The 26381-nt window shown below is 55.7% G+C and overlaps 2 protein-coding genes across 9 annotated transcripts; both read left to right on the forward strand.

The window, feature by feature from the left end:
- Positions 1 to 10432: 10432 nt before the first annotated feature.
- On the forward strand, positions 10433 to 15525 carry LOC108920459 (F-box only protein 30-like). 2 transcript variants are annotated; one of them, XM_029253594.1, is made up of 4 exons: positions 10433 to 10623; positions 12010 to 12053; positions 12183 to 14140; positions 14228 to 15525. In XM_029253594.1, exons 2-4 carry the CDS (start codon positions 12023 to 12025, stop codon positions 14429 to 14431), a joined length of 2193 nt encoding a protein of 730 aa, XP_029109427.1. In that variant the 5' UTR covers positions 10433 to 10623; positions 12010 to 12022; the 3' UTR covers positions 14432 to 15525. The 2 variants fall into 2 exon arrangements, with proteins under 2 accessions (XP_029109427.1, XP_029109422.1); XM_029253589.1 differs by lacking the exon at positions 10433 to 10623 and having other exon boundaries at positions 11660 to 12053.
- Positions 15526 to 15544: 19 nt separating this feature from the next.
- On the forward strand, positions 15545 to 22874 carry epm2a (EPM2A glucan phosphatase, laforin). Of its 7 annotated transcripts, none has more exons than XM_029253612.1 (5): positions 15545 to 15636; positions 16002 to 16262; positions 18630 to 18804; positions 21121 to 21365; positions 21764 to 22874. In XM_029253612.1, the coding sequence occupies exons 2-5, from the start codon at positions 16013 to 16015 to the stop codon at positions 22042 to 22044; spliced, it is 951 nt and encodes a 316-aa protein (XP_029109445.1). In that variant the 5' UTR covers positions 15545 to 15636; positions 16002 to 16012; the 3' UTR covers positions 22045 to 22874. The 7 variants fall into 7 exon arrangements, with proteins under 7 accessions (XP_029109445.1, XP_029109437.1, XP_029109439.1 ...); XM_029253604.1 differs by lacking the exon at positions 15545 to 15636 and adding an exon at positions 15744 to 15898; XM_029253606.1 differs by lacking the exon at positions 15545 to 15636 and adding an exon at positions 15744 to 15861.
- Positions 22875 to 26381: the final 3507 nt, after the last annotated feature.

Genomic DNA, 26381 nt, shown 5'->3' on the forward strand with positions numbered 1-26381 from the left:
AGCACCGCGGACAGCGCCGACGCTACCCTCGCGCACACACACACACACGCACACGCACACGCACGCGCACACACTCGGACGTGATCCCACATGTGTCCCGGTGTGTGTGAAGAAGGTGTGTAACCGAGAGACGCGCTGCTCGCATCGCTTCCCGTTCGGTACCGCCAGAGGTGAAACGCGCGAGCCGGAAGGAAGGAAGGAAGCGCGACGTCTGCGATAAAAGTCCGCGTTTTGCGTTCGTCGATCGAGCGAAAAGAGTGGAATCGAAGTGGAAGGAGAAGAAACGAATGGAACCTCGTTCCCCGTAGTGAGCAGTGAAACGCCAAGACACGGCAATGACTGTGACTGTGAGCAGAATGACAATAATAGCAAGAGTGACAATGGAAACTGCGATCAGTGGCAACAACGTATCGTATTTGTACACAGTCGGCGGTAACATCAAAGGCAACAATGGTCTCTGTCATGGTGACGGTCATCGTATGGTGAAAAGAAGAGGAGCAGCGGCAACACCGTGCCAGCGGCGGCACGAGTGGCGACACTGTCTCATAATAGGAGTAATTCATAAGAAGTGCGATTCATCGGAGCGCGCGCTGTGGAGGAATCCGCTCGATCGTCTCGTCCGTCGGAAGGGAAGCGGACCGCGCTCGTCTCCACTCAGCGCCACTCGCAGCGCGCACACACTCGCTCTTGACACTCACCCGCGCGTGTTGTTGCAGCCGTCCTGGACCATCACGATGATGGTGGTGATGCTGATGATGATGATCATGGTGCTGATGATGACCATTCTCTCCGTCCTTTTCTTGCGCACCTGAGTTTGTGCCGCTCCGGCGGATCCTTCTCTTCTCTCCTCTCTCTCTCTCCTCCTTCTCTCTCTCTTTTCTCCTCCTTCTCCTCCCAGTGAGAACACCACCCCCCCACCAAACCCCCGCCCGTGTGTCTGTCATTCAGCCCATCAGGACCCGGGATGCGAGTCCCCATGTGCGGGAAGGAGGAGTGTGTGTGTGTGTGTGTGTGTGTGTGTCTATCTGTGTGGCAGCAACAGTCTTTCTGCTCAGGTGGAGGAACAGCTCAGATCCCTCGTTAAACTACATCTCACTGTGACACACACACACACATTAACACACACACGGAGCTGTGTTCGCTGGGAATAATGGAAACTCCAGTATGAGGGAGATAATGGGATGTTTTGTGGGGTCACGGGGGACGTGGTGGGTCTGGGGTTCAAGCCCCGCTTGGGGTGCCTTGCGACGGACTGGTGTCCTGTCCGGGGTGTGTCCCCACCCCTTCGGCCTTGAGCCCGGTGTTGCCGGGTAGGGGTCTGGCTCGCAGCTACCCCGCTCGGGAGAAGCGGTTGTTAATGGTGGATGGCTGGCTGGCGGGGTCACCCCACGCCAGGCCTCAGGGCCATGCTGGGCTCTCACTCCGACCCAGTCAACTGGGCAGAGTGGATTTTGGAGAAAAAAGAATTACTTCCACCAATTATCTCCACCACCAGCAGTTTGAAAATCCCTTGCAGAAAAGTAGCAATCAGGACCTGCAAGTCAGACTATAAACACCTACACCACGGCTGTTTCACCTCAACCCCACTTCTGCAAAATTACTAAATGCAAACATAAAATCTAAATGAAATTAAATGTCATGGCTGAAGAACCCAAACACACCACACACTGGCTGAAACTGCTTGTCCCGAGTGGGGTCGCGGCGAGCCAGAGCCTAACCTGCCAACACAGGGTGAAAGGTTGGAGGGGGAGGGGACACACCCAGGACGGGACGCCAGTCCATCACAAGACATCCCAAGCGGGACTCAAACCCCAGACCGGTCAGAGAGCAGGACCAGGCCAAGCCCACTGCGCCACCGCGTCCCCGCTGAAGAGCTCATTTTAGTTCATATTTCTGAGAGAAAATATTGTTTAAAGCTTGCCTGGTGTCATAAGTATATTCTTTTGAAATCTGTTTTTCTGAGAACAAAAAACATGAAATGATGGTACCTGAGACTCAGCATGTCCAAGGTCCCCATACCCATTGCAGAGGACATGTCGGCTCTGGTCACTCCTGGAGAAATTCACCTGAAGAGTCTCTATGCGCACGGTCATCTGCGGTTTGGAACCAAGGAATGGATAGCACCATGTTTTTTTAATCACTTTCGAGGGACTGACCCCATTCAGGAGCCTAACGCATTCTGGCGCACACTGTAGCCATGATGTCGGGCTGAACTCTTGCTTTGTCTTCTTCTGTAGCTCCTTAGTCTAGTAAGTGCTAATGCTCCTCTCCACCTACCCTTCCGCCCCTGCCCTACATCTGCTCGACCCCTGTGCCCTCCCTTTCACATGTGTATGTTCCCCTTGACCTCTCTGAGAGGTCACTTACTGTCTACCCCACCAATTATCCAGTGCCCAATACATTGTCCCCATGGTGAACAACCCACAGCAGACCCCGCCGAACCCCCAGATCACTACTGTGGAACTGCAGTCCTGGCTTAACTTGCCGGAGGAACCTGCATGATAGGAATGCATGAAAGGTCAGGGAGGGTCACAAAGGGCTATGAAGGGCTATGAAGGGCTATGAAGAGCTATAAAGGGTCCAGGAAGACTCATGAAGTGCTTAAAGTTAAAGAGTTAAAAAGGTTAATGAAGACTCATAAATTGTCATAAAGGGGCTGGAAAACTCATGAAGGCTAATGAAAGGCTATTAATGGTAATGAAGGGCCATGAAGGGTCACAAAGGTCGATGAATGGCTATGAAACGCCATGAAGGGATATTATGAAGGGCCATGAAGGACTAAGAAGGGCTATGAAGGGCTATGAAAGGCTACGAAGGGTCACCAAGGACCATGAAGGGCTAAGAAAAGCCATGAAGGGCTGCAAAGGGCCATGAAGGATTAGCAAGGGTCTGGAGGACAAAGAAAGGCCACGAAGGGCCATGAAGGGTCTCCAAGGGCAAGGAAGACTCATGAAGGGCCATGAATGGTTAAAAAGGTTCATGAAGACTCCTGAAGGGTCATAAAGAAGATAGAAAACTCATGAAGGCTTATGAAAGGCTATGAAGGGTAACCAAAGGGAATGAAGTCTCTCCAAGTGCCATGAAGGTCCTTGAAGGGTTATGACGGGACATGAAGGGTCACGAAGAGCTATGGAAGGCCATGAAGGCTCAACCCCAGCTGTTGATCATGAGTTCTGAAGGATCCCCCAGCCGAGGAGCCTTCAGCCTGGAGACGGCCCTAAACTGTGTATCCATCATGATTCATACATTTATGCTAATCTCTTGGATGGAAAAGAGAAAAAAATAGATCTGAAATGTTGACATATATGGCGAAGCTGAGGGGAGGGGCCGAAAATCAGCAAACAGTTACTGCAGCCCGATGATCACGGTGGGAGGAGGGGGTTGGAACAGACAGCCATCTGCGGCGGAGGCGGGGCGGAGAGTCTGTTACCCTGTCGGTGATTAAGCGCGGGTGTCAGAAGGAGTTACCCTGACGGGACCCCCCCCACGCTGCGCGTACTCCATCCTCTGTACTGCTTGTAGAGAGCAACTGACAAGCGTGACCTTGGAGTGGAAAGGAGAGCAGAGGCACTGAGGCATCAGCACACGTGTGCGTCGCGTCCCGGGAGCCGGGAGGATGTGAGGACAGGGAGAGAGACGCTACGCAGAGCGACGCCGGCACAAACAGCTGCACGCTCTGATTTTCACACACGCAGACAGAGCCCAGCTGTGCATCGGGTCACTGAACCCAGAACCGTGCGGTGCTGCTGCGCCCCGGACCTCGCACTTCGTATGCGAGACGCGATTCCGGAAAACGCAGCGAGCGACACGGAAAGAGGGGAGCGGTGACATCGACGGCCTGATTCCACCACGGCGGCGTGAGAAAACGGATGACACGTCGTTGTGCGTGTGTTTGTGCTTTTAGGGACGTCCGGCTGCCGTATCCTCCCCTTCGACAAGCCGTGTTCCAGTCTCACCTTAACCGCTTTCCTTCATTTATCTGTCCCCTTTATTCCAGGTGACTTATGGTGCTAGATAACCAACTTTACACTGATTTACCCACTTACACAGCTGGGTAATTTTTACTGTATCAACTCAGAGCAAGTACCAAGAGGTGGGATTCGAACCTAGCACCTGCTCACTGCAAGGTGACATCCCTAACAACCACCTTGGCAAACCCTCCATCTCACCACATTGGGTCCTCTGGGTTATAGAGGTGGGCTCCAGGCCTCCCTATCGGTGTATCATCAAACCGCTGTGTCCTCAGGACATGGGTTCAAGTCCCACTCATATGCTAACAGCCATCAGTGGTGAACAGACTGGTCCCTGTTCTCTTGGGTGGTGGGTGGGAATGAGGGGCAATGATGAGGTGTGTTACACCCAGAAAAACCTGCAGTCTTTTGCAGATCACTGTGGGTGTGGGTGTGTGTATTTACTCCAGCTAAGTCAGTAAAGGTTCAGGTAAAACCATGGGTAAAACATGCAAGCAGAATCCACAGGTAATGCAGCTGTTAGAGCTGCTGCCCTCCCCCCCTCGGCCCCCCATGGGGCAGTTCTACGCCCTCCCCATTTTATTTAATACCACCTTACATGAATCTTAGAGCGGCAAACAGAAACCAATACCAGCATGATGGAAAAAATTCATTTCCTACCAGCAGCCATCCTCTAATAAACACCGCAATGGCATACCGCGGTAAAACACATTTGATCCTGAGCCATGGAAACATCAAAAAGCGCGTGTGTGTGTGTGTGTGCTGGAAGGGAAACGCACGCACACACAGACGATTTACCACATTCCACGGTACTTCCACGTTGTTGAGGCCGATGAGAGGAAACACCAAGTCCAGGGCTCCTGGTGTCATTCAGGAACCTCCTCAAGAACATCTCCTGCTGCCTGGGCTCTTCGGACACAGAGTGACAGCGCCCCCTGCTGTCCCTTCAGCGCAGTACCACAGACAGCTGCATTTCCCACATATAGCATCGTGTGGGGGAGCTGGAGGTTTAGTTTTCGTGTTGGTGTTCAGTGTTCTGGTCTGCAGTGCTTCTGTTTATTGGGTCTTTAAGTGTGTGTTACTGCGCCCTGTGGATGACGGCAAACTGTCCCTGCGGGACACGAGCTGTAACGTTCAGGGCAGCACAGTGGCACAGGAAGTAGTGCTGCTGCTGCCTCCCAGTGCCTGGGTGGTGCGAGAGGACGTGGGTTCGATCCCTGCTCAGTCTGTATGGAGTTTGCATGTTCTTCCTGCATCTGTGTGGGTTTCCTATGGGTGCTCTGGTTTCCACCCACAATCCAAAGACATACTGTTCAGGTTCCCCATAGTGTGTGAGTGACACAGAGAGAGAGAGTGTGTTCCACTGATGTATGGATGAGTGCCCCAGTGTAAGTCTTAGGGTGCTCTGGTTTCCTCCCACAGTCTGAAGACATGCTGTTCACCCATAGTGTGTGAGTGACAGAGAGAGAGTGTGTGTGTGTTCCACTGATGTATGGATGAGTGACCCAGTGTAAGTAGTGTATCTAGCAGTGTAAGTCACCGTGGTGAATGAGGCGTGTGGGCTGATAACATGACATAGAGTTCATTGGAAGTTGCTTTGGACAAAAGTGTCTGCTAAGTGAATAAATGTAATTGTTCAGCATCTGTGGCCTTGGTCTTAGCGCATGATGCCTTTCCCACTGTAGATGTGCATTAGTTTTTGTTTTTCCTTTATGTTTTTGTTGCATCATGTTTTTGTTTCAGCCGTTGCAGTTATTGATAGGCAGCCTCGCGTTTATTATATTCGCCGAAGTAACAAGACCGTGTTTGTAATGTCACCGATGCGTTAAACATGATGTTACCGGATAGTTAATGTGAGCGGATGCGTGTTTGGTTCGTTAAGTGTGTATCGAGTGTAACGGGACACCGTTGCTCTTGTTAATGTGACTCAATGACTGTGCTGTGTGTGTTTGGATTGCGGTGGAGGGAGAAGTTTTGTGGGTTTGTAGGACGGGACTCGTTTTGCAGCTATTAGTGTAAGACTGTCGATTTTAATGAGAATTTTTGGGAGTTCTTCAAGTGTTGTTTTTAGGTGGAACGTCATCTTCGTTTTGGTTTTAATCCCTGTATTTGGGGAAAACATACATAAAGCAAAAAAATGAGTGCAGTGGGAGGGCGGGGCGACGCAGGGCAGGACCACAGAGCATAACCGTCTCCGTGGCAACCGACACTCAATCAACGCACTGAGGGGGGCTCTTATTGCCGGTCCTCTCCATTCTCTGTGTGATGACGTGAAGAGTTACACCGCAGTATTTCTGCCGTTTGCCCAGCTTCGGCACCGAGGTGAGGAGCAGACCACGTGGCAGAGGTCTTTTCGCGTTCGCCGGGGACGGGACCAAACCAGCCCCCGGGCCGCGCTGGGGTTCCGCCGCAGATGACGCGGCCGCGGTTTGACTCAGACGCATCGGCCGGGTCTGCGTGCGGAGAACGCTGGGACGAGGGAGCCCGCGACCCGCTGCGGGGCACGGCTCTGATACTGATCCAAACAGCGTATGACAGCGTTGTGGGATGCGGCCAGGGCTCTGCACGCTGACGCCTGGCAGGGAAAAGCTGCCCGGGCCGCTCTCAAACCAGGGACGTAGAGGACGGGGGCGAGTGAGATCTGCTCCGAACATTCTCTTGTGTAACGGTCTCGCGGACAAGTCACCTTGAAAGGATTCTTAACGGCACGGACGGCTGTAGGGTCATTGCAGTTTGAGTGCCAGGTCGAAGGTCAGCCAGGCTTCCGGAACCGTGTCTCCTGACAGGATCATCGGCGCGAAGGTGCTCAAAGGAGACCCGGAACCGGCGCAGAATCCGGCAGCGTTGACTCCTCCTTCCATAAACACAGCTGAATGTGTCGCAGATTTGGGATACGAACCCAACGCCAAGGCAGGGGGGCGCTGGCAGTCGAGGCAACAGCTGCAACAGAGAATTAATGATGGAATGCAAACGATGACGCGGTAAGATGATCAACCGTAAAGGTCAAGCGACATTTGCTGAGCGGCAGGGACGTTCTCGACCACGGCGATCCCGCAGAACTCCTAGACCGCGGCGGTCACCCCGTGATCCGCTAACAGGCCCACAGTTTGTGTTTCGCACTCTTTGGCTACACGCTAAGGACAATTTACAGCCACCATTTGAGCTGAAAAACATTGCTTTTGGACTGTGGGAGGAAACCGGAGCACCGGGAGGCGACCCACACTAACACGAGGAGAACAAGCAAACTCCACACAGACTGAGCAGGATTTGAACCCACATCCCATCACGCAGGTCAGGTGCTACGGGGGGCCAGCACCACAACATCCAGCAACCTTCCTAAATGGATGATGTTTGCCTTTTCTTCAGGTCTCAGAGCAACGACAGTGACCAGCTCTCTCTTTAGCTGATATTCAAATCGGAGGCCCTAAGAGGGGCATGCTCTGGGCCCTAGGGTTCGCTACAGGTGATCGGTGTGCCCGGTGCAATCCGCATAGAGACATCGAGCAGCAGCAGTGCGAAAAGACCCGTGAGGCCTGTACCCGTCTCGCCGGCGAAGTCGCGTGAAACGCCGTCGGGAAGGAACCCGAAGAGCGGCCTCCTCACGCTGGATCATCGTGAAGTGACGAGCGAAGGTTCAAGAGCTCGGCACCAAGTTCCCCACGTTGCTCTTCACCGGCCGAACAGCAGCACCTCACAGGCCACGAGCTTTAGAGAAGGTTACGGCTGGGATCCCTCCGGGTCGGGAAAAGAACGACCCTGACCGGATACTTAAGCCCGGCAAATACAACCGGCTGCGCAGAAGGACCCATCTCGGGGACTGTGAGTCGCCTTGGTAACCAAGCGCCGACTGAAATAAGCACTCGAACCAGAGGTCGCTCACTCGCCTACCTTGGCATTCCCAGGATGCTTCAGGACACTTAGTACAATGGCCATCGCTGAAGGCCAAGCCAGCGTAAAGGCAGAGTTATACAGACGAACAAGAGGCCAGTGCAGCCCTAAACACGGAGCGACGGAGAGCCCAGAATAAATAGAAACCCACACGTGGTGACGAATCATGACGAGTTCATTAATCACAATCCCATGGAAGTCGTTTGTTATAATAACTGTGTCCTGGCTCATTAGTGCTCTGTTTAGTGACTCTCCATCTGGAGATACGAGGCTCAATATGGGCGCGTCGTTCAAGCCAAGGCCTGCTACCATCGCAGCGTCTGCTCCGGGGGAGATGCCGGCGCCTGTTTCCACAACATGTTTTTCCTCTTTTCGGCTCGGTGCGATTCGGAGCCACCGCACCCCCCCCCGCCTGCTCATTAGCCCGGCCGGAGCGCCTCCGAACGAGCCGTAGCCGGCTGCGTCTTCCCGTTTCCGCGGTAACCGACGAGACCTGGCAGCGAGCGCGGGATGACGGGCGATAGGAGACGCATCTAATGAGAGCCTCAGTTTCCACGGAGCCCGAGTGCCCTTTGCCTGGTTTTGGATGAAACTAAACACCCAAAAACCTAAATAAACACTCATAACTGTCCAGACAAGAGTTTACAAATCTTTCCTTTACATTACATTTGTCTGACACTTTTCTCCAAAGCGCCTTGCAGCGCTGAACCACTTACAGTGATTTACCCCTAAATATGCTGGGTAAATTTTACTGGGGCGGGTCAGGGTAAACGCCTTGATCGAGGGTAGAGAAACAGGGCGCAGAAAAGATAGGGCATCCGTCATCGTTTTGGACTCCTGGCAGGAAACAGGGTTTGTTCTCATCCTGTACAGCTGTGCTCCCAGGGTAGCCTTCAGTTACTGCTGTATTTAATATTTACTTATTGTACCACAGTTAGTTGTTTAATATGTCTTTACTATACAGCGTGTGATTACAGGGGGGGCGTGCTGGCGCAGTGGCCCAGTGGGCTTAGCCAGGTCCTGCTCTCTGGCCGGTCTGGGGTTCGAGTCCCGCTTGGGATGCCTTGTGATGGACTGGTGTCCCGTCCTGGGTGTGTCCTCTCCCCCTCCACCCTTGCCCCCTGTGTTGCTGGGTTAGGCTCCGGCTCGCTGCAACCCCGCTCGGGACAAGCAGCTTCAGCAAATGTGCGTGTGCGTGTGTGTGTGTTTGTGAGATTACTCTACAATGGTGCACAAGATTAATAGGAAGCACAACCTTCTGGGATAGGCTCTGGACCACCATGACTGTGCCCTGGACAATTAGGGTGGCTGGACTACAGTCCAGTAGTTACATTTTAAGTATTTAGATACTGTAATGTAGTCATGAAAGTAAGGTTACTCTTATCTTGTGGAGTTCGGGCTGTTGGTGCTCAGCGCCCTCCTTAGCAGCGGCCTCAGGCCACGCGAAGAACAAGACAGCAGAACAAGTAGCGCAGAGTCACGAAACGAGAGCAGCTGCATCACCGAAACAAATCAAGGGATGCTGTGAACTTGCCACCACCTTCCCGGTGAGACGGAGGGGACGGCGCAGCCGAACGCGGAGGAGACGGAAAGCAGACCCGACGCGGTCGGCGAGGAGCCCCGAGCGCCCTTTGCCGTTCGACCCCGGAGCCAGCGCGGCGGTACCTCCGACCGCGTGGCCCCGACACCCGGCGTTCGAGGAACGGCAGTGAGTCCCGGCACGGTGACGGAACGTGGTAAACCCGCGGTCTTTGCCCGGGAGGATGTCTGGTGAACCCCCAGGGTACCTCAGCCCATCCCCAGGGTGTCGGGACGGTCCGAAACGACGTGCGTTCGCGGCACGCCGCACGTCCGCCGCACACCTGGCGAAGGCCGTGCGTGGCCTTCGGGAGGCCCGACCTTCCGCGGAAGCTCAGCCGGGAGAACTTTGTCCAGGTGACGAGGGAATTAGTCAAGTGTGCGTGCGTGAGAGACATGGCTGCACAAAAACGTCATCCTCCATCCTCCTCTTCTTCTTTGACCGCGATTCCTCCGCACAACTGCATCAGCGTTTACCACACGTGGCGACCAGAGAGTCAGACGAAACGATGCGGCCTGACGCTCGCTGTGCATTTCGCACTGCTTTTTCCTTTCTATTAACTTAAAAAAACAGCAATTACAGAAGTGAGGACTGAAAACATGGACCCACATCCAAATATTACAGGGAATATACATCAAAAAGAAAATGTCTAAATACATACAACCAGACAGGTAAATAAAAATTGAAATACAAAAAGTAATATAGACACATAAATGTACAAAAAAAGTAAATAAAGACTTCATTCATCACCAGTGGGGTAAGACGTTAATAGAGGCTCACTTCTCAAGGTTTTGGGAGTTTTAGAAAGTAGAACAGTGAATAGTTTAATGTTAAATTTCTACAACGGGGGAGAGGGGAGCTTTGTGTTTGCAGTTGTACTGTTGTTCGTTCTGGAGTCCGTCATGACGTCACACAGCGCGACGCAACAGGCAGAACCGAGCGGGCTCTTTAAACGCACTTCCGGTGACGTATACGTTGTGCGTCATGACGCAGCACGGCAGCGACCCAGCCTCGCACAGTCAGATGCCGACAGGGGAGCGAGCGGTTGGGGATTATTGGACGTGAGCGGTGGGAACCGGGCGAGTCGGCGGGAAAAAGTGGGGGATAAAGGCGAGAAGAAGGAGCCGGAGGGATCCGGGGACACGGCGGAGGGGCGTGGAGGGGGCAGCGGGTCGAGCCGCCGCGGTGAGTGGGATTCGACGGAGTGTTTTTTGGGCGGAGAAAAGTAAGTTGTGAGAGAGAGAAGTCCGGCGGCGATGACAGCCAGACAGGGCAGAGATGGAAACAACAAGAGCCGAAAACGTAAACAAAAATAAACTGGGTGAGATGATAACTAAGTGAATTAACAACTGAGTGAGAGGAAAAACACAGTGTGAGAGACTGAGAGTGGTGGCGGATCTCAGTTCCGGGCTTCGACCCAGCATCCTACTGGTGCAGCCACCCGACAGTCAAAACAACAAAAATAACAACGAAAGGGGCTGGGCTGCAGGGAAGAATAATAATGATGATGATGATGATGATGGGGGTATTGATGATGAATGTGTCTCCATCAGTCTGCATACATCCTCCTCCTCAGGTGGACTGGGGGGCTCCGGGGGGGGGTGTGAGAGACTGGCCACAGGATGGTGATCCTCATCAGTCATCACCTGTCACCACCTGTCAGTCAGTGTCACACTGAACAGGTGGCAGGGCTCGGAGGGTGTGATCTACGCTGTCTCACAGCAGAAGTACTACAGTTTAGCACTAATACTTTGTCATTCTGATTCTGATTCTGATTTACTTTGCCAGTGTGTTGTTTGTGTCGCCATGGTGATGCATCTCGGAGCGCGTGGACGTTTATATTTATAGTCAGCGCTCCAGGGTGATGTGTGGGGAAAGGGAGTATTGTACTCCATTGCACAGTAGTATTACAAGTTCTCTCAACATTTACTCTAATTTACCGTAACTGTGGGAGTTTCGGTCCCGTTGCACCGATCAACTTACAGCTCTGGAAAAACTGACTTTGTTACAGATTTTTTGTTGCATTATTTAAATTATGTTGCACATTTATCCAGGTTAACCTGCAGTCCTGTTCACCACAGGCAGCACTTCTGGGAAATGTCCCCTCCTGGGTCGTGACCCCATGACATTGAGGGGTTGCTGAAAAACACACCGGCTGTGGACACAGAGCCGGACGGTGTAAAAATCTGCTCAGAAGCGACCGGAGCTCTGCGTACGGAGTGGCCGCTCTGTTACTTTACCGTGGTATCAGGGCCAGGCCAGGAGGAGTGGTGGGGAGGGGGGTCATCACTGTGATTTACTGCCTCTTCAGCCTGACTGGAGGAGGCATCAGCCGAGCGGATGCGTTTGTGGATGGCATTTTCGAAAAGGGCACCGAACAAACTGAGCGAAACGTTTCGCCCGCCCCGCGCTCTGGTACGGTGACATCATCACTCCCGGCACACGGTGGCTGTCGAACCCCCCCGTGTTTTTTAATTATTGCTGCAGGTATTAAGACGGCGCTGTCAGTAAACTCATGAGCACATCTTACTTTTATGGGATAATAATTATAATTTTACTTCCTTCTTTCAGGGCGACGCTGAATATGGAAGCGGCCTGTGACCCCCAGAGGAAAGGTGGGAAAAGACGAGTGTATTTGCTTGTCCGCAAAATCCAGTTCTATCCAGTTTGGTTATACGTGTTTTTCTTTTTCCTCTTTCCCCCCCAATTCTTTCCCCAATTTCGGTTTTCTTGCCATGCTGCAGAGTGCGATTTTCCCGCGACGGAGACGCGGCACCTGCACTGCGAGGCCTGTCTGAACCGGCGCTGCATGGCGAGGCCCGAGGTGGGCGTGGCCTGCGAGCTCATCGGCTGCCCGCTCGTGTGCGGAGCCGTGTTCCACGCGTGCAAGACGGACGAGCACCGCCTGCTGTGTCCGCTGGAGAGGACGCCATGTCTGAACAGCGCCTTTGGCTGCCCCTTCACGGTGCCGCGGAACAAAGTGGCCGAGCACCTGGAGGTGTGTCCGGCCAGCGTCGTGTGCTGCACCATGGAGTGGAACCGCTGGCCCGTGGGCTACGCTGACCGCGTCTCCTATGAGAACTTGAGCAGGGACGTGGACCAGACTGAGCAGCTGGACATGGCGCTGGCCCTGCAGGATCAGCAGATGCTTCTGGAGTCCCTCAAAGTGGCCACCATGATGCCGCACGGCATTCGGGAGCAGCGGGGGGTGAGCGAGAAGGTGACGGCGGTACAGAGTTCGGCTCAGGAAAAGGTCACTAATGGAACCGGCCATTTGGGTGAGGACCTGGCCAACGGGTTTCTGTCCGAGGGGAGAACCGACGGTGACGGGGAGCTCCACGACGATCCGCGCCTCAAGGCCCCGCATTTGGATTGTGTCGTGTCTGACCGTGACCTTGGGGCGGTGGGGGGAGTGGTCCGCGCGGTGCCACACGCAGGGGACCACGCAGGGGACAACAGGCATGCAGAGGAGAATGGATTCTCAGGGTTCTTGGAAGAAGTTGCGGGGAAAAAAGAGGCAGCAAATCTGAAGACAAAGGACCAGGGGTCCCCCCACAACGGTTTCCATGGAAACGGAGCCCCGGACCAGGGACGTCTGGCTGAAAGGGATTCGGGGGCCGGAGAAGCGCAGCACCCGGATGCTAATGGGTTCTGGGACGCGGTCCAAGCAGAAAAAGACCAGGAAATTCAGAGTCATTCCATAGCTGTTGAGGTCCAGGAAGGCTCGAGGAGCGAGAGGAGCACCTTGCTTCCCGAGGACACGCGAAACGAGGGACCGCGGGACTCGGCACCGCATTCCTTTGACGGGCGGGTCGGGGGCAGGGTGCTCCCCCTCCCCGGAAGTGGGAAGGCGCTCTTCTCCCAACCGTTCCAGGTGCGTGTGGAAACGGAGGACAAAGCGGTGGACACGTCGGATCTGGACGTGCCGGAAGGTCCGGAGGGTGTCCACGGAGTGGACCTGGTCACCGCGGCTCTGCTCTTCTGCCTGGGAGACTCTCCTGGCGGGCGCGGCGGTGTCTCCGAGAGCAGCCGCGTCCCCATCCTACGCGCGGACGCCGCTACGCAGACCTTCTCCTTCCCCTCGGCCATCCTGGCCACGAGAACCATGGTGGGCGACATCGCCTCGGCGTCGGCCTGCGACCACGCCAACCCGCAGCTCAGCAACCCGAGCCCGTTCGGCACGCTGCGCCTCGACCTGGTCCTCGAGTGCGTCGCACGCTACCAGACCAAGCAGCGCTCCATGTTCACGTTCGTGTGCGGGCAGCTCTTCCGCAGGGACGAGTTCTCGTCCCACTTCAAGAACGTCCACGGGGACATCCACGCCGGGCTCAACGGTTGGATGGAGCGCCGCTGCCCCCTCGCCTACTACGGCTGCACGTTCTCCCAGCGGAGGTTCTGCCCGTCCGTGCAGGGCTCCCGCGTCGTCCACGACCGCCACCTGCGCTCCTTCGGCGTGCGGCCCGGTCCGCCGCCCGCGGAGCAGATCGCCGCCGGGCGACCCGGTTGCGACCGCCTGAGCGGCCTGCCCTTCGAGGTGCTCCAGCACGTCGCCGCCTTCCTGGACGGCTTCAGCCTGTGCCAGCTGTCGCGGGTCTCGCGCACCATGAGGGACTTGTGCTCCAGCCTGCTGCAGACGCGCGGCATGGTGGTGCTGCTCTGGGAGAAGAGGCGCGGCGCCCCCTGCTGGCGGATAAAGAACAAGGTTGGAATGTCGGCGGAGATCGCGGCGCCCTCTGCCGGCGCGTCCGCTCCCGCCGACTAACGGCCGCTGTCGCTCTTTCCCGCGCAGGTGTGGCGCTTCAGCACGGCCTTCGGCACCGTCCGCGAGTGGAAGTTCGCCGACATCGCCAGCATGGCCGACCACCTGAGGGAGTGCCGCTTCAACGCGGTGGAGCGCCGCCTGGAGGCCGTGCCGCTGCCCTGCATGTGCTTCACCAGGGAGCTCACGAAAGACGGCCGCTCGCTGCGCTCCGTCCTCAAGCCCGTGGCGTGACGCCGTCGCGCTGCCCCTACAGGCGTAACACACGTGACCGTTGCGCTCCTTAATCTATCGGCGTGTAAATAAACGACTTTAAATTTATTTTTATACATAACGGGTAACTTCTCTGTAGCATCGGCGTGGAAGCAGAGCCTTAATGGAGGGAGGGCGGTTGACTCGTGCGTCCTGCCCCGTCCCGCGCGACTCGTGTCAGTGTGACGTCATTGTCCCCGGTGAGCTTCGTGACGAAAGTGACGCTCCGGGAACAGCGTGTTCCTTCCTTCTGATGGACTGAGCAATAGGAACGTATTTGTGCGCACTTCTGGGTTTTTTTTTTTTCTTTTTTTAATTTTATTTTATATTCTTCTCATATCACATCATCTCTAGTCCAGCTTCATGGACCTTTTCGAGTTTGTAGGTCTCACACACACACACACACACACAGGCGTCCAGATTTCAGCAGGAAATCTGCCTGCGGCCGCCGATTCTATCGCTCTTTTTTTTTTTTTTCTTTCCCGGTTGCATCAGGTTTATTTACCGCGAGCAATAAATAAATGTTTGAGTGTATTGATCACTGGCACTTTACTCCGGAATGGACCAGTTTGAATTTTGCTCTATTTCATATATATTTCACGCGCGCGACACTAATGTTAAACTGCTATTCTGTAGAGACTCTGCGGCTCCACGCGACGCTGCTTCCTGCAGGAAACACGTGAGAAACACTTAATTGAAATGGGTTCCGATATTAATTGTCCTCCCGGTGGTGGAGGGCGGGGGGGGGTGGTGTCCCTTCGCTCCGTGTGCCTTCTTTTCTCCACGCGACGGCACGCGCTGGGTTCGCGCTGCTCGAACGTGACGCCTCCAGCGCGGCCCCGCGTGGGACGGGACGGTCGGGAGGGTCACGTGACCGCCGTCCATTGAGGGGACCGCCCCCCCTCCTACGGACACAGCCCTGGTCTGTCCTCCACGCGTGAAGTGGTGTTTAATAAAAGTGGAAGATGACACGGTGTGTCGTGCACGCGCCCCTCATTGTCCCTTGTCCAGTCTCGTCGTGTCACGTGTCTCTCTCTCTCTCACACACACACACACACACACAACTGGTGATGAACTGCGGCCGACCTTGGGCTCCTCGACACCCTCCTGCTGTAGTAGTAGTACGAAGGGAATTTACACTGAAATGTAGAGTAAAAATGACCCTGCTGCACAGACCGACACACACTGTGAGTCACTTCATGATTATTGTGAGACGTGTGTGTGTGTGGAGGGTTAGGGTTACTGTAGGGCTCAGTTAATCTGAACGAAACACGTCGGGGGGGGGGAGCGGAAACGCACGTGGCACGGATTGTCCCCCTCCAGCCTCGGTAACGGGGGAGGGGGTGCAGCGCGAGCCGTCCGAGGACACACGGTAACGAGGTAAAAGGCGGTGAGAGAGGCCAGTAAAGACAGTAACTCGGCGGTGTACACTGACTGACTCGGAGCACAGTAAGAAGAGTGTAAAAACAGGGTGATAGCTCGGTGACCCTGCAGCTGACTGGCTGTCACACACACACACACACACACCCACGTGTGTTTTACTCCGTTTTAGTCCGCGAGGACATGCAGCTCTTCCGCTTCGGGGTGATCGTCTCGGCGCGCGGCCGCCATACCGAGGTGCTCGTGCTCGGCTCGCGCGACGAGCTGGGCCGCTGGGACCCGAGCCGGGCCGTGCCCATGACGTCATCGCTGCGCGAGGTGCCGGCGCGCGAGCCCTGCCTCTGGACGTGCGACGTGCTGCTCGGGGAGCCGCACCGCGAGGCGCACTGGTTCAAGTTCGTGCAGCGCGTGGACGGTCACCTGGTGTGGGAAGGTAACGTTACGTCACCCGCGTCCGTGATCGACAGTCATCGCACCGAAAGCGCCACGCTGACTGACTGCGTAACGACTGTTATTCATAAATTGCTCACTTTACTACATTAATTACAAACGCGCCGCCAGTATTACTCAGCGATAAGTGCAAATTTAATTACTGCTGCCGCTGTACTGTCTTACAACTCATTTTAGGTTCATAAAAGGCAGACGCGTAAAAATGAAAATATACACTTGTTTATATGAAACTTTCAGCTTCCACGTGACATGCCGCGTGTCTGTGGAGCGACGTAGCCGGTCGCTGTGGCCGCTGGGTGGCGCCAGAGAGTCGTATTCGATGAGGGTCGCGACGAGGTATGAGTGGAACAGACACGCGCGCACATAATACACATAATTTCACGTGGATCGCGTCACGGCGTCACTGTTTGCGTTGATCTTCTGCGGACCGGTTCGGAGGGGCTGTAAAGTGCAGGTGCCGAAGGAGGGACACGGCGCACAGCATGGTAAATCAGAGCATGGTGCGGTACGTCACAGTGGTGGAAGTCTGTCTGTAACTTGTTTTGTTCGTAACTGAAGTCACGTTCATCACTAAATCACAGTCAAGAAAATGTTAATGAAACAGATGCGGTCGCATGATTTATTCACTGCTTTGAATCAAGAAAAATCTCATGTGTAGCTTAATAAAAAAAAGAATTCAGACTTAATTTTCATATTTTTCTTACCTCGCGCCTACACGAAAGTTAAAACTAATTTTGAAAGGCTGAATGTCTCCACGAAACTTTATTTGATGCAGCACGTGCGTCGTTCCTCATCTCGACGCCGATGAGCGACGCTCTGGGGCCGTAGACGCCGTGGAAGGGAGTCGAAGGAAAGCGGCGCCTCGCTGCTCTTGACCGCCATCCGGTGGCTCGCAGGGTTATGGTCGCGCTGCTGGGGACGAGTTCCGCAAGGGATTCGTGAAGAAAATTAAGTTAGGTGTGGGTGCGTATCGGGTAAATTGTAACAGAAGCTTCAAAAAGTCAACACACTCGCTCAGTTTGCGAATCATTAACCCATTTCAAATTATGCAAGTGATCTTCTTTCTCGTGTTACAGGCGGGCGGGTTCGCCGTGACGTCATACCTCATCAATACTTCATCGATACCTCATCAATAGCTTGTCAACGGCAGCTCTCTTGAACGGCGTGAAACCGCCGATCGGCTCCGTCGTCGACGGACCCCGCGAAAAGGCCCCCGGCGCGCGTAGCATAATTACTCCGATTGCATCTATTATTTATTCTCCAATTCATAAATGAGCTCGCGGCTTCGTCCCGGAGCGAGTTCGCGTTTCGGAACCGAACATCTGTGCGATTTATCTCTCCTGAATTATGCAAACGACGTCCTGACTCGGTTCGAGAGTCGCCGCAGTAAATATTTTTGCATCTCGCGACCCGGGAACGATGTGGCGGGATGACGGTGACGACACGTGTGCGCCGCGGGGGTCCGCTTTGCTGAGCGCCGCGACCGCGACCGCGACCCGCTCCTCTCCATGTTGTGAACTTAACGCTTCCGCACGTCTCAGGTGCAGCTGTAATCAATGTAAAAAACGAATATTTTTGAATTTAACCTACATTAAACTTGAAATTAATTTTAAATGGGGCCACTTTAATTCATTTACAGCTCATGACGTGTGATTGATGACCGATTCATCCCATAAACATCGATCGCCGACACTCGGGAACAGCAGGCAGGAGAGTAAACGCTGTGGAAGCGAGTTGAATTACGGCAGTTCCACACCCCTGTTCTGATCTCAGAGGGAAAACACAGGTCATGTTCGCTCTGCTATCATCTGCTCTGCTGGCGGGTGGGTGGGTGTGTGTGTGTGTGTGTGTGTGTTCGTTCCCCTCCGACCATTGCTGTTCTGCGCCTATTTTCCTACTTGCTTCACTCACTCGGACAATAAATCACAGAATTTCATTCTCACGTTTGGTCCTGCTAACAGGCTGCGAAAAAGTGGCGACGCAGCGGGAATTAATACAGTTATTAAAATCATTTCCAGCGGCGGAACGGTCCGGAAACGAGTCCCCGCCGAAGCCGGCGAGACGTGACGCGTCCGTTTAGAGGAAGGTGGACGTATGAACGAAAGGTCACGTTTGCTTTATTGGGGGCAAACGCTGAGTGTGTGTTTCGAAAGGAAGCGGAAACGCTCTGTTGTACTACGGTATTTATATTCTATTATACTGTGTTGTACTCCATTGTATGTGAGCGTGGCCCCGCCCACCGCGCCCCCTTCGTCTGTCCTCGTCGGGTTAATTAGCGTCCGCATTGCTGTTTACGCCGGGGTGAACGCAGCTCGGTTACCGTGCTTTTACTGCACCGTTCCGTCTCCAGGCAACGGTCCTCACCACGACCGGTGCTGCGTGTTCGACGAGAGCAACATGGTGGACGGCGTTTACTGCCACCCCATCGGCCACTGGATCGAGGCCGGCGGTCACACCGACGAGATGCGCCACACCACGGACTTCTACTTCGGCGTGGCCGGACACCAGGCCATGCACTTCTCCAGGTAGGGCCCCCGCGTGGGTTCCAAGTCCCCTCGCGCCGGAACCGGCTGCTCTTGACTCGCGCCCCCACCTCTCGCCTGGAGGAAGAGGTCCCCCGTCGCGCAGATTCGTCCCGCCCTTCTTGAGACCGCCGGAGCGGGCAGGAACCAATGGGGGCGGAATTCGGCGCCGTTTCCATTATTTTGTCCGCCGGTCAAATCCAAGGTTTTTCACCGTTAAAAAAAATCTCAAGAGGAACAGAGGGGTCACACGAGGTCACGGGGGTCACGCACCGCAGGGACCCGGAGGAAGGTGCGGCTCGCTCCGGTGTCCAAGGGCAGCCCCCGTTCCTTAACCAGACACGGCCGCCGGTGTGTTTTCGGCTCCGAAAGTGTCTCCGCAGACCCCACCCCCTCCGAGCGGGACGGTCCGCTGAAAAATGGGCGGACGGTCCGGCGACGTCATCGTGGCGCCGCTCTTGTTTCTGGGCTGCGATCAAAGTGCGCCGTACACACACATTCTCACATGTCTTCGTGGTGAACGCAAAGGTGGGACGTCCTGTGATGGCCCTCGGGAAAAACACACACACACACACACACACACACAGGTCTTTAAGTGCAGAACCGGTCCCCGACCCCATGACCTCAACTCCTCAGGATGTCGAGGCTCAGAATTGCACCGGGGACATGGGGGGGGGGGGCGGTCACTCGTCTGTTCAAAGGCAGGAAGACTGGAAGTTTCCGAGACTCTTGATAGGTTCTCACACACAAACACTTCCGCTTTATCAGAGCCAAAGTCTCCACAACCTCGTTTCCCGTGGAATCTATAAATGAAATTGGGTCCCGACTCAGTGGAGCCCATCCGTCCCCAACCCGGGACACGTCCAAGAGTATAGTTAGTGCAAATAGGACGACGTACCTGGTTCGCACACCTGCGCTCCCGGGATTCACTGTGTTTTTACTGCAGACTCTGCACTCGGACTTCGGATGCTCCAGCGGATCCCGAACCGCAACCCGGAGCTCCACAGAACCGCACGACCCCGGTGCTGCGAGGCGGCAGCTCTAACCGCCGCGCCCCCTGCTGGAACGTGAACTCTCGACTCGTTTCTGTTTGAAACGTTTCCACGCTAACAGTAGCGAGACGCTCAGGGGAACCGATACTTTGCTCCGGGTTTCAGCGCCCGGCAGATCGAACCGCGGCGCTGCTCTCGCTCGCCCCGCCCACACAGCTCTCTGACACGCGGCGTTCAAAGGCGGGCGCTCGCTCGCTCGCGGTCCCAGTGGGGCGAAGGGCTCGGACCCCCCGCGGCGTCGGTGTGGAGCGTCTCCTCCTGCGTTTGAAGGCTGCCGCGGTGCCGGGATAACGAACGCGCGCCAGCAGCTGGAGCCGGGCGAGGGAGCGCCTCGCCGGGGGTCCCGATTTAGTTGATGTGAGTCCCGGCCCGCCGGCGCCCCTCGGGGTTCGCCCTCCGCAGCGACGCGCCAATTACGGCGCTTCCGAGAGCGACTCGGCGACGGGTTCGTGCCCCACGCGCGCACCGCGCACGTGCACCCGCCCTTTCATTCAGCGCGTCTCCCGCTGCGGGCGTTTGTTCCGCCGCCGCAGGGAACGAGGCCTAAATCCGGATCGCGGCCCCGACTCTCGCAGGGTCACGGATGTTCACCGCGACGCCTCCCGGTGGAACCGCGGCTCCCCGGGCCTCCCGTTCTTGACATTTGGAGCAAGGCGGCGTAGCGGTCAGAGCCTCTGCCCCGGGTTCGAGTCCCACCTCCTGTTGTCATACCCCGGGTTAAGGGTCCGTCGGAGGAGCTTTTGATTTTGTCTCGCCTTCATGTTTTCTGTAACAGCTTGATAACTTTGCATCAATAGGGAGCGTTCCGCCACCTCGTAGCTCAGCGCCGTTTGTAGCCACCTAAACGGGATGCGTTTAGTTGCCTAGCAACGCAGAATGTTACCAAAACGTATCAAAGGGAGGGAGGATTTGGCACAACAGAGTACAGTACGGTATAATACAGTACAATTTACTGTCCAGTGGCACTCAGTCACTTCTGTGGAATTAATCAACAAACAGACCATTGTGTGTAACAGAAAAGGACAAACACATCGGTAAACATGGTAAATAGAGTAATGGCCAGTTTACCGGTGTACTTTGCCTTCACGAAGTGCTGTTGAAGTGTCCAGCGGTGTGAGCTGCGCGAATGAATGCGGAACGTGTAAAAGTGAGGTGCTTTACCTGGGCTGCTGCGTGGAGAGGGGCAGTTTGCCGAGCAATCGACCGCAAAGGGCCCCGTGTGATGACGCCGCCGCCGCCGCCGCTGCCCCCCCGCACTCCCCTCCAGGATCCTGCCCCAGCTGTGGTTGGGCAGCTGCCCCCGGCAGCTGGAACACGTCACCGTGAAGATGAAGCACGAGCTCGGCGTCACGGCGGTGCTCAACTTCCAGACCGAGTGGGACGTGGTCAACAACTGCCAGGGCTGCCGGCGCAGCGCGGTCCAGGAGGTCACCCCGGACACCATGGAGCAGCTGTACGGGGACTGCGGCCTCGTCTTCGTGTGGATCCCCACGCCGGACATGAGCACGCCAGGTGAGCCCGGCGGCCACGGGACGGAGGGGCACGGGTTCGAGGGGCGGGGCGGGGCGATGCCCCTCTCCCCAAACGAGAGGAAACCGTAACGGTCCCGCGATGTGTTGATGATGCTGCCGAGCCCCGGCGGTTTGCTTTAGCTCGTTGTTTAGCTGAAGCTCCAGCCCAGAAGTTGCTACCAGGAGCTCGCAGGCACACGTTCCTCAGCGGCCCCGCAGTAACCGCAGGGTCGCGCAAATGGCAAACGGCCGGTGGCGGAAAAACAAACAGCAGGAGCACGTTACCCGCATAAACACAACCGCGCACTCCGACCGCGAACCCCGGGAACCTCCAGAGGTTCGAACCCTGTACCGCCCCCAACCCCCAACGTGTGCGTGTTTGTGTGTGTCGCCCTGCAGGTAGGGTGCGCATGCTGCCCCAGGCGGTCTTCCTCCTCCACGGTCTGCTCGCCAACGGTCACACGGTCTACGTGCACTGCAACGCCGGGGTGGGGCGCGCCGCCTCCGCCGTCTGCGGCCTCCTCATGTACGTCCTGGGCTGGAGCCTGCGCAAGGTGCAGTACTACGTCACGGCCAGGAGGGCGGCGGTCTACATCGACGAAGAGGCCCTGGTCCGCGCTCGGGGTGACTTCCTTCGCAAGTTCGGGAAAACGCAGTCGGGCTGGAACCCGGGGCTGTGAGCACCCGACCGTAGCTCGTCCCGCTTCGCGAAGAACAAACGCTCATTTCAAGAACGTGGAGAGTATTTTTGTGAGATGTGTCACGTAGTACAAACTCACACCGAAAATATGTTTAATGTAACAAAACTGAATGGAAAATGGAAAAAAAGAGAATTTTTGTTACATTGTGTCAGTTGTGTGACACTTTGCTCCAGGGTAATTTACACTGAGCTACTTACCCCGATTGATAAACAGGGTCATAGTGGATTCAGCCTTCATCATAACGGGGTCCCGTCCAGCGAAAACCGCTACGGTGGCTTATGAAGAGTGCGCCCGTTTACCACACAATAACTGTGTTTTTCACTACAGTACGGTGGTATTTTTCTTACAGACTCTACTCAGGAATTTTCCTCGTCGCCAGCTGTCGTTCACTCCGCGAAGCTTCACGCTTCCGTAACGCAAGCAGCTGCGCCGGCTCCTGCCGTTACAAACAGACTATGGATTTTCGAAGGTAGACGTTTTAAAATTTATTTTGCGCTCAGTTGTATTTTTCCTCAATCGCTTCGTGCTCAAAAATGAGTTTGTTGCAGTGGGCGTCGCCTGCGTTTCCCTGTCCTGCCTTTAGATGGCAGTAAAGAGCACCCAAATTCAATAGCGGCGTGGGGTCGTTGACATCTCTTGTTGTGCTTTTATTTATTGCGTAGGTAATAAAGCAAAATGCCTCACCTCAGTGTATCCTTGGTACGTTCTCACAAAACACGTAAAGCGAGGGGAACGACGACGTCTTGCCGCTCTCGCTACCGGGCACCTGCTGTACCATATATGCCGCTGCTCCTTAAGGCCTGGCAGGGTCCTGGTAACTGAACTGCTTTTCAATTCAGCCCTTTAATTCATATTTATACGTTTATATTCGTGCGCTCCGTGCAGCCGGTGCAGGGCGGCCGCGCTTCGCGCGAGAACGGACAGCTGGGAAGGAGCGGAGGAGGTAAACCCCCGTCCTCGGAGCGGATCCGTCCGCAGGCTGCCCTCGGTTCCCGGCCCGCGGGGTCACCGCGAGGTTCTCCTCCACGGCTCCTTTCCTCATTCGGAGCAATTATTTGCGACTCGTTGCCGCTGAGAGACGATATGGGTATCCCTTGTATACGCGCGCTGCTCCGTGGGCGGCTGTGACGAGGCCGAGCCCGTTACCCGGCGAAACCGCGCTTTAAAGGACGCTTTCAGAAGCGCGGTGCTGAAGCGCATCAGATGCCGGCAGTTAAATTGGACTCTGTGTGAACCGGGGCGGCCGCGAGGACGCCGTCCTTCTCCGAGCAGACAGGTGAGAGGGACCCGCGAAGGCGTCGCCGCCGGGACACTTCAAAGGGAAGGCGCCCAAATAGGATAAAGGAAGCGCGAAGGCTGAACGTTTCCGCTGCTCGGCGACCCAGCCGCCACCCCCATCAAGTGCGGAAGCTTTGTTGTCGCGCAGGTGCGGCGCCGCCCTGCTGGAGACCGACAAGCCAGATGGGACCGTTTTTTCCTCATCTCCGTTGCGACGCAGATTTTTCTCTTATAATCGACCAGCTACGTTTGGAAAGCGAATCACGGACCGTTTCCAAACTCTCGTTTTGATGTTTCCTTCGGGATCGTGTCGATTCTCTGCCTAGTCTGATCCAGCTTCTGATTGGTCCAACCGCTGCACCCACAAGCCATTAGGTAGCAGACACCATTAACAGAGGCACATCACACAGCAAGAGCTTCAACTTGATGGACTTGAGCTCAAAGGGGGCGGAGCAATGCAGCTGGCGCCCGAGAATCTGCCAACGCGGCAAAGCCAGGTTCTCCAGCCCGTCGGTTTCGTCCCACCTTCTGGACCACTGGTTACAGGCTGCTTCGTGGAGGCAAACACACATTTTCTGGCCTTTTGGCTCCTTCCCCTCTTCATCTTTGAAGCAGCCAGTCGAGATTTTCCGGCCCGCTGGTTTCTACTCACCTTCCAGCCCATTGGATCCAAGTCGCTTCTTAGCAGCCCATCCAGATTCTCCAGCCTTTTGGCTCCTCCCCACCTGCCCACCTGCCCACCCCCTGCCGCCGATCTCAATTTCCTGCTCCGTTCCATTTTTTTCATCATCTGGCCCATCGCCTTCAAGCTGCTTTGCGGCAGCAGGTCCAAACTCCCCGGCCTACTGGCGCCTCCCCACCTCGGCGAGATGAGGCCAGCTTCGGTCCGTCGCTGGAGCGTCACCGTTCGCTGTCGGGTGGAGATGCTGGGAGCCGAACGGTTCGGCTCAGCGGGGAATATTTAAAAATGAGGGAAAAAAAAAACAAAAACAGTTTATTAGCAAGGCAGGTGGAGGCCAGCTCCTCATCCTCCACCGACCATCACCTGCAGTAGGTGAGCGGTTTGACAGCGCGCCACGCGGTTCGCTTTTGTTCCCCTCGTGAAGCCCATGAACTCCAGACTCGAACCCGCACGCTCCCGGCCTAATCGTATTCCGGGCCGCCGCAAGCCGAATGATTTACGGCGCCGCGAACGGAGCCGGTGCCACGGTGGACCGCGGCCACCCGCAATTACATCCTGGAAGGGCTCAAATGAAGAGCTCCTTTTGTTTATTGGCTCCGGGGCGCCGCCGCTTTGCTCCGCCTGGCGCCGCGCTATTACTCTCCTCTCTTTAGAGCGCGTTCATTTATCTGATTTAAGCCGAAGCAGAGCCATTCTTCTGCAGCGGCGACCGCGGCTTAACTCCCAATCTATTTAGCAAATGAAGTCATGAAGACAGATAAGGTCTCTTAGGAAAAGGAGCCTGCGGCCGAATCCAGACTTTACGAGGGGTCCCGCGCCGCCTCGTTTATGGGATGTGGGGGGCGAGTGTCGACGACGCCCGGGCTGGGGAGACGGCACCGGTTTGCCGCCCTCGGCGAAGCGCGGGCCCGGAGAGAAGGGTGGATCTTCGGCGCCTTCGGTCGTCGTCGTGCGGAAACATCTCCGCCGGCGACCGAGTCGGTCGCGGAGTTTGTTCCGACGGCGAGCGAGACCCCGCTTCCTCGGAGAAGCTACTTGAGCGTTAACGTCCCGACGCCGCGGTCGCCGGGATGACCCGTTGGCGCGGACGTGAGGTTCGAGCGGCGCTCCGGTCGAGGAGAAGAGGAGAGGACGAGCGCGCCGAGCGAAGGGGGGCGCTCCGAAGGCGCGGAGCCGGCGGCGACTTAATGAACGTTCTCGGAGAAGCGCCGCTGCCGAAAGGGCGACTTCTACGCCGAATAAATGATGACGGGCGGAGCGGAGCGCTCGACGGGGCGGGGATTCCGCCCGAAAACCGCACGCTCCTTCGGGTCCCCACGGAGCGGAACGTTCGCTCGCGACCCCGGCATAAGGGAGCCGTCATAAATCCGTAAAACACGGCCGTTAACGCAGAACGAGGGGTCCGCAGCAGGAGCAGAACCCCCTCCTCCGCTGCAGAGCCGGCGTCCACCTGGGCACCATGTATAAAACAAGGTCTTTTACACAGCGTACTGTGGGGTGGGGTGGGGTGGGGTGGGGTGGGGGGGGGGCATGTAAAAAGTGAGGTAAAAACAATACGAAACGGATCTGTACACACGGAGAGGAGCGGACGTGCGTGACTCGCCCCCATCGTCCCGTTTCAGCAGCTCCCAATTAAAACTGGAGATGGGCACCTTAATTAATTCTTTATTTAATTTAGTCGCTCGGCAGATGTTTCATCCGGTCCGATTTACATATCTTGCAGTTTTAACCATTTTAATTCATGTATTCATAAAGATGAATATTTCACCGCAGCAGCGCAGAGGAGCACCTTGCTCGTCGGCACAGAAGAGTCTAACCAGAATCCCTGCATGTCTTCAACCGCGGCGCCGACTCGTTTTAACCACCGCGCCCTCCGCTGTCCTCCTCCAGACTACGCTACGGCCTTCCGGGTGTTTTCATAGTATTTCTTCTCATTTTTGGGAGAATCTGGACCTTTTTTATTCGGCTCAGCAAACAAACTCCTGCTTATAACACAACCACGGCTTCAGAAGATGTAGAGTAAATAGACAGTCGTAGCAGATGGCGTCGGACTCATTTATGGGACTCTCAGCAGATCGGGACAGAAATGGATCTGAAAGAGATGGGTCCGACACTATTCTTGAGTTCTCGGGGGGATTCGGCAGCTCCGAGGGACCCAAGCAGTTTGTTCCCCCACACTGGGGCAAAACCGTCTTCGGGTTTTCAATTTTGGACCCCGTCGCAGTGGGACCGCCACGTGACCAGAGGTGGAGGAGCTCGGCGCTCTTGCTGGGCTCTAGGGACGAACGGTTGTTTACGTTTGCTCTCGACTGCAGCGAAACGGTCTCCCGGTGACCGTAAGGACCGTAGGGCTCTG

The sequence above is a fragment of the Scleropages formosus genome, chromosome 1 (assembly GCF_900964775.1).
Source record: "Scleropages formosus chromosome 1, fSclFor1.1, whole genome shotgun sequence".
Taxonomy (NCBI): Eukaryota; Metazoa; Chordata; class Actinopteri; order Osteoglossiformes; family Osteoglossidae; genus Scleropages; species Scleropages formosus.

Bases quoted from the DNA above. Each gene is read 5' to 3' on its own strand.
- LOC108920459 (XM_029253589.1), top strand. From the start codon at position 11,954: ATGAGCACATCTTACTTTTATGGGATAATAATTATAATTTTACTTCCT. The intron at 12,054-12,182 runs GTGGGAAAAGAC...GCCATGCTGCAG, and splicing joins CTGTGACCCCCAGAGGAAAG to AGTGCGATTTTCCCGCGACG. The intron at 14,141-14,227 runs GTTGGAATGTCG...TTTCCCGCGCAG, and splicing joins GCTGGCGGATAAAGAACAAG to GTGTGGCGCTTCAGCACGGC.
- epm2a (XM_029253595.1), top strand. From the start codon at position 18,374: ATGAACGAAAGGTCACGTTTGCTTTATTGGGGGCAAACGCTGAGTGTG. The intron at 18,805-21,120 runs GTAGGGCCCCCG...ACTCCCCTCCAG, and splicing joins CAGGCCATGCACTTCTCCAG to GATCCTGCCCCAGCTGTGGT. The intron at 21,366-21,763 runs GTGAGCCCGGCG...GTCGCCCTGCAG, and splicing joins GCCGGACATGAGCACGCCAG to GTAGGGTGCGCATGCTGCCC.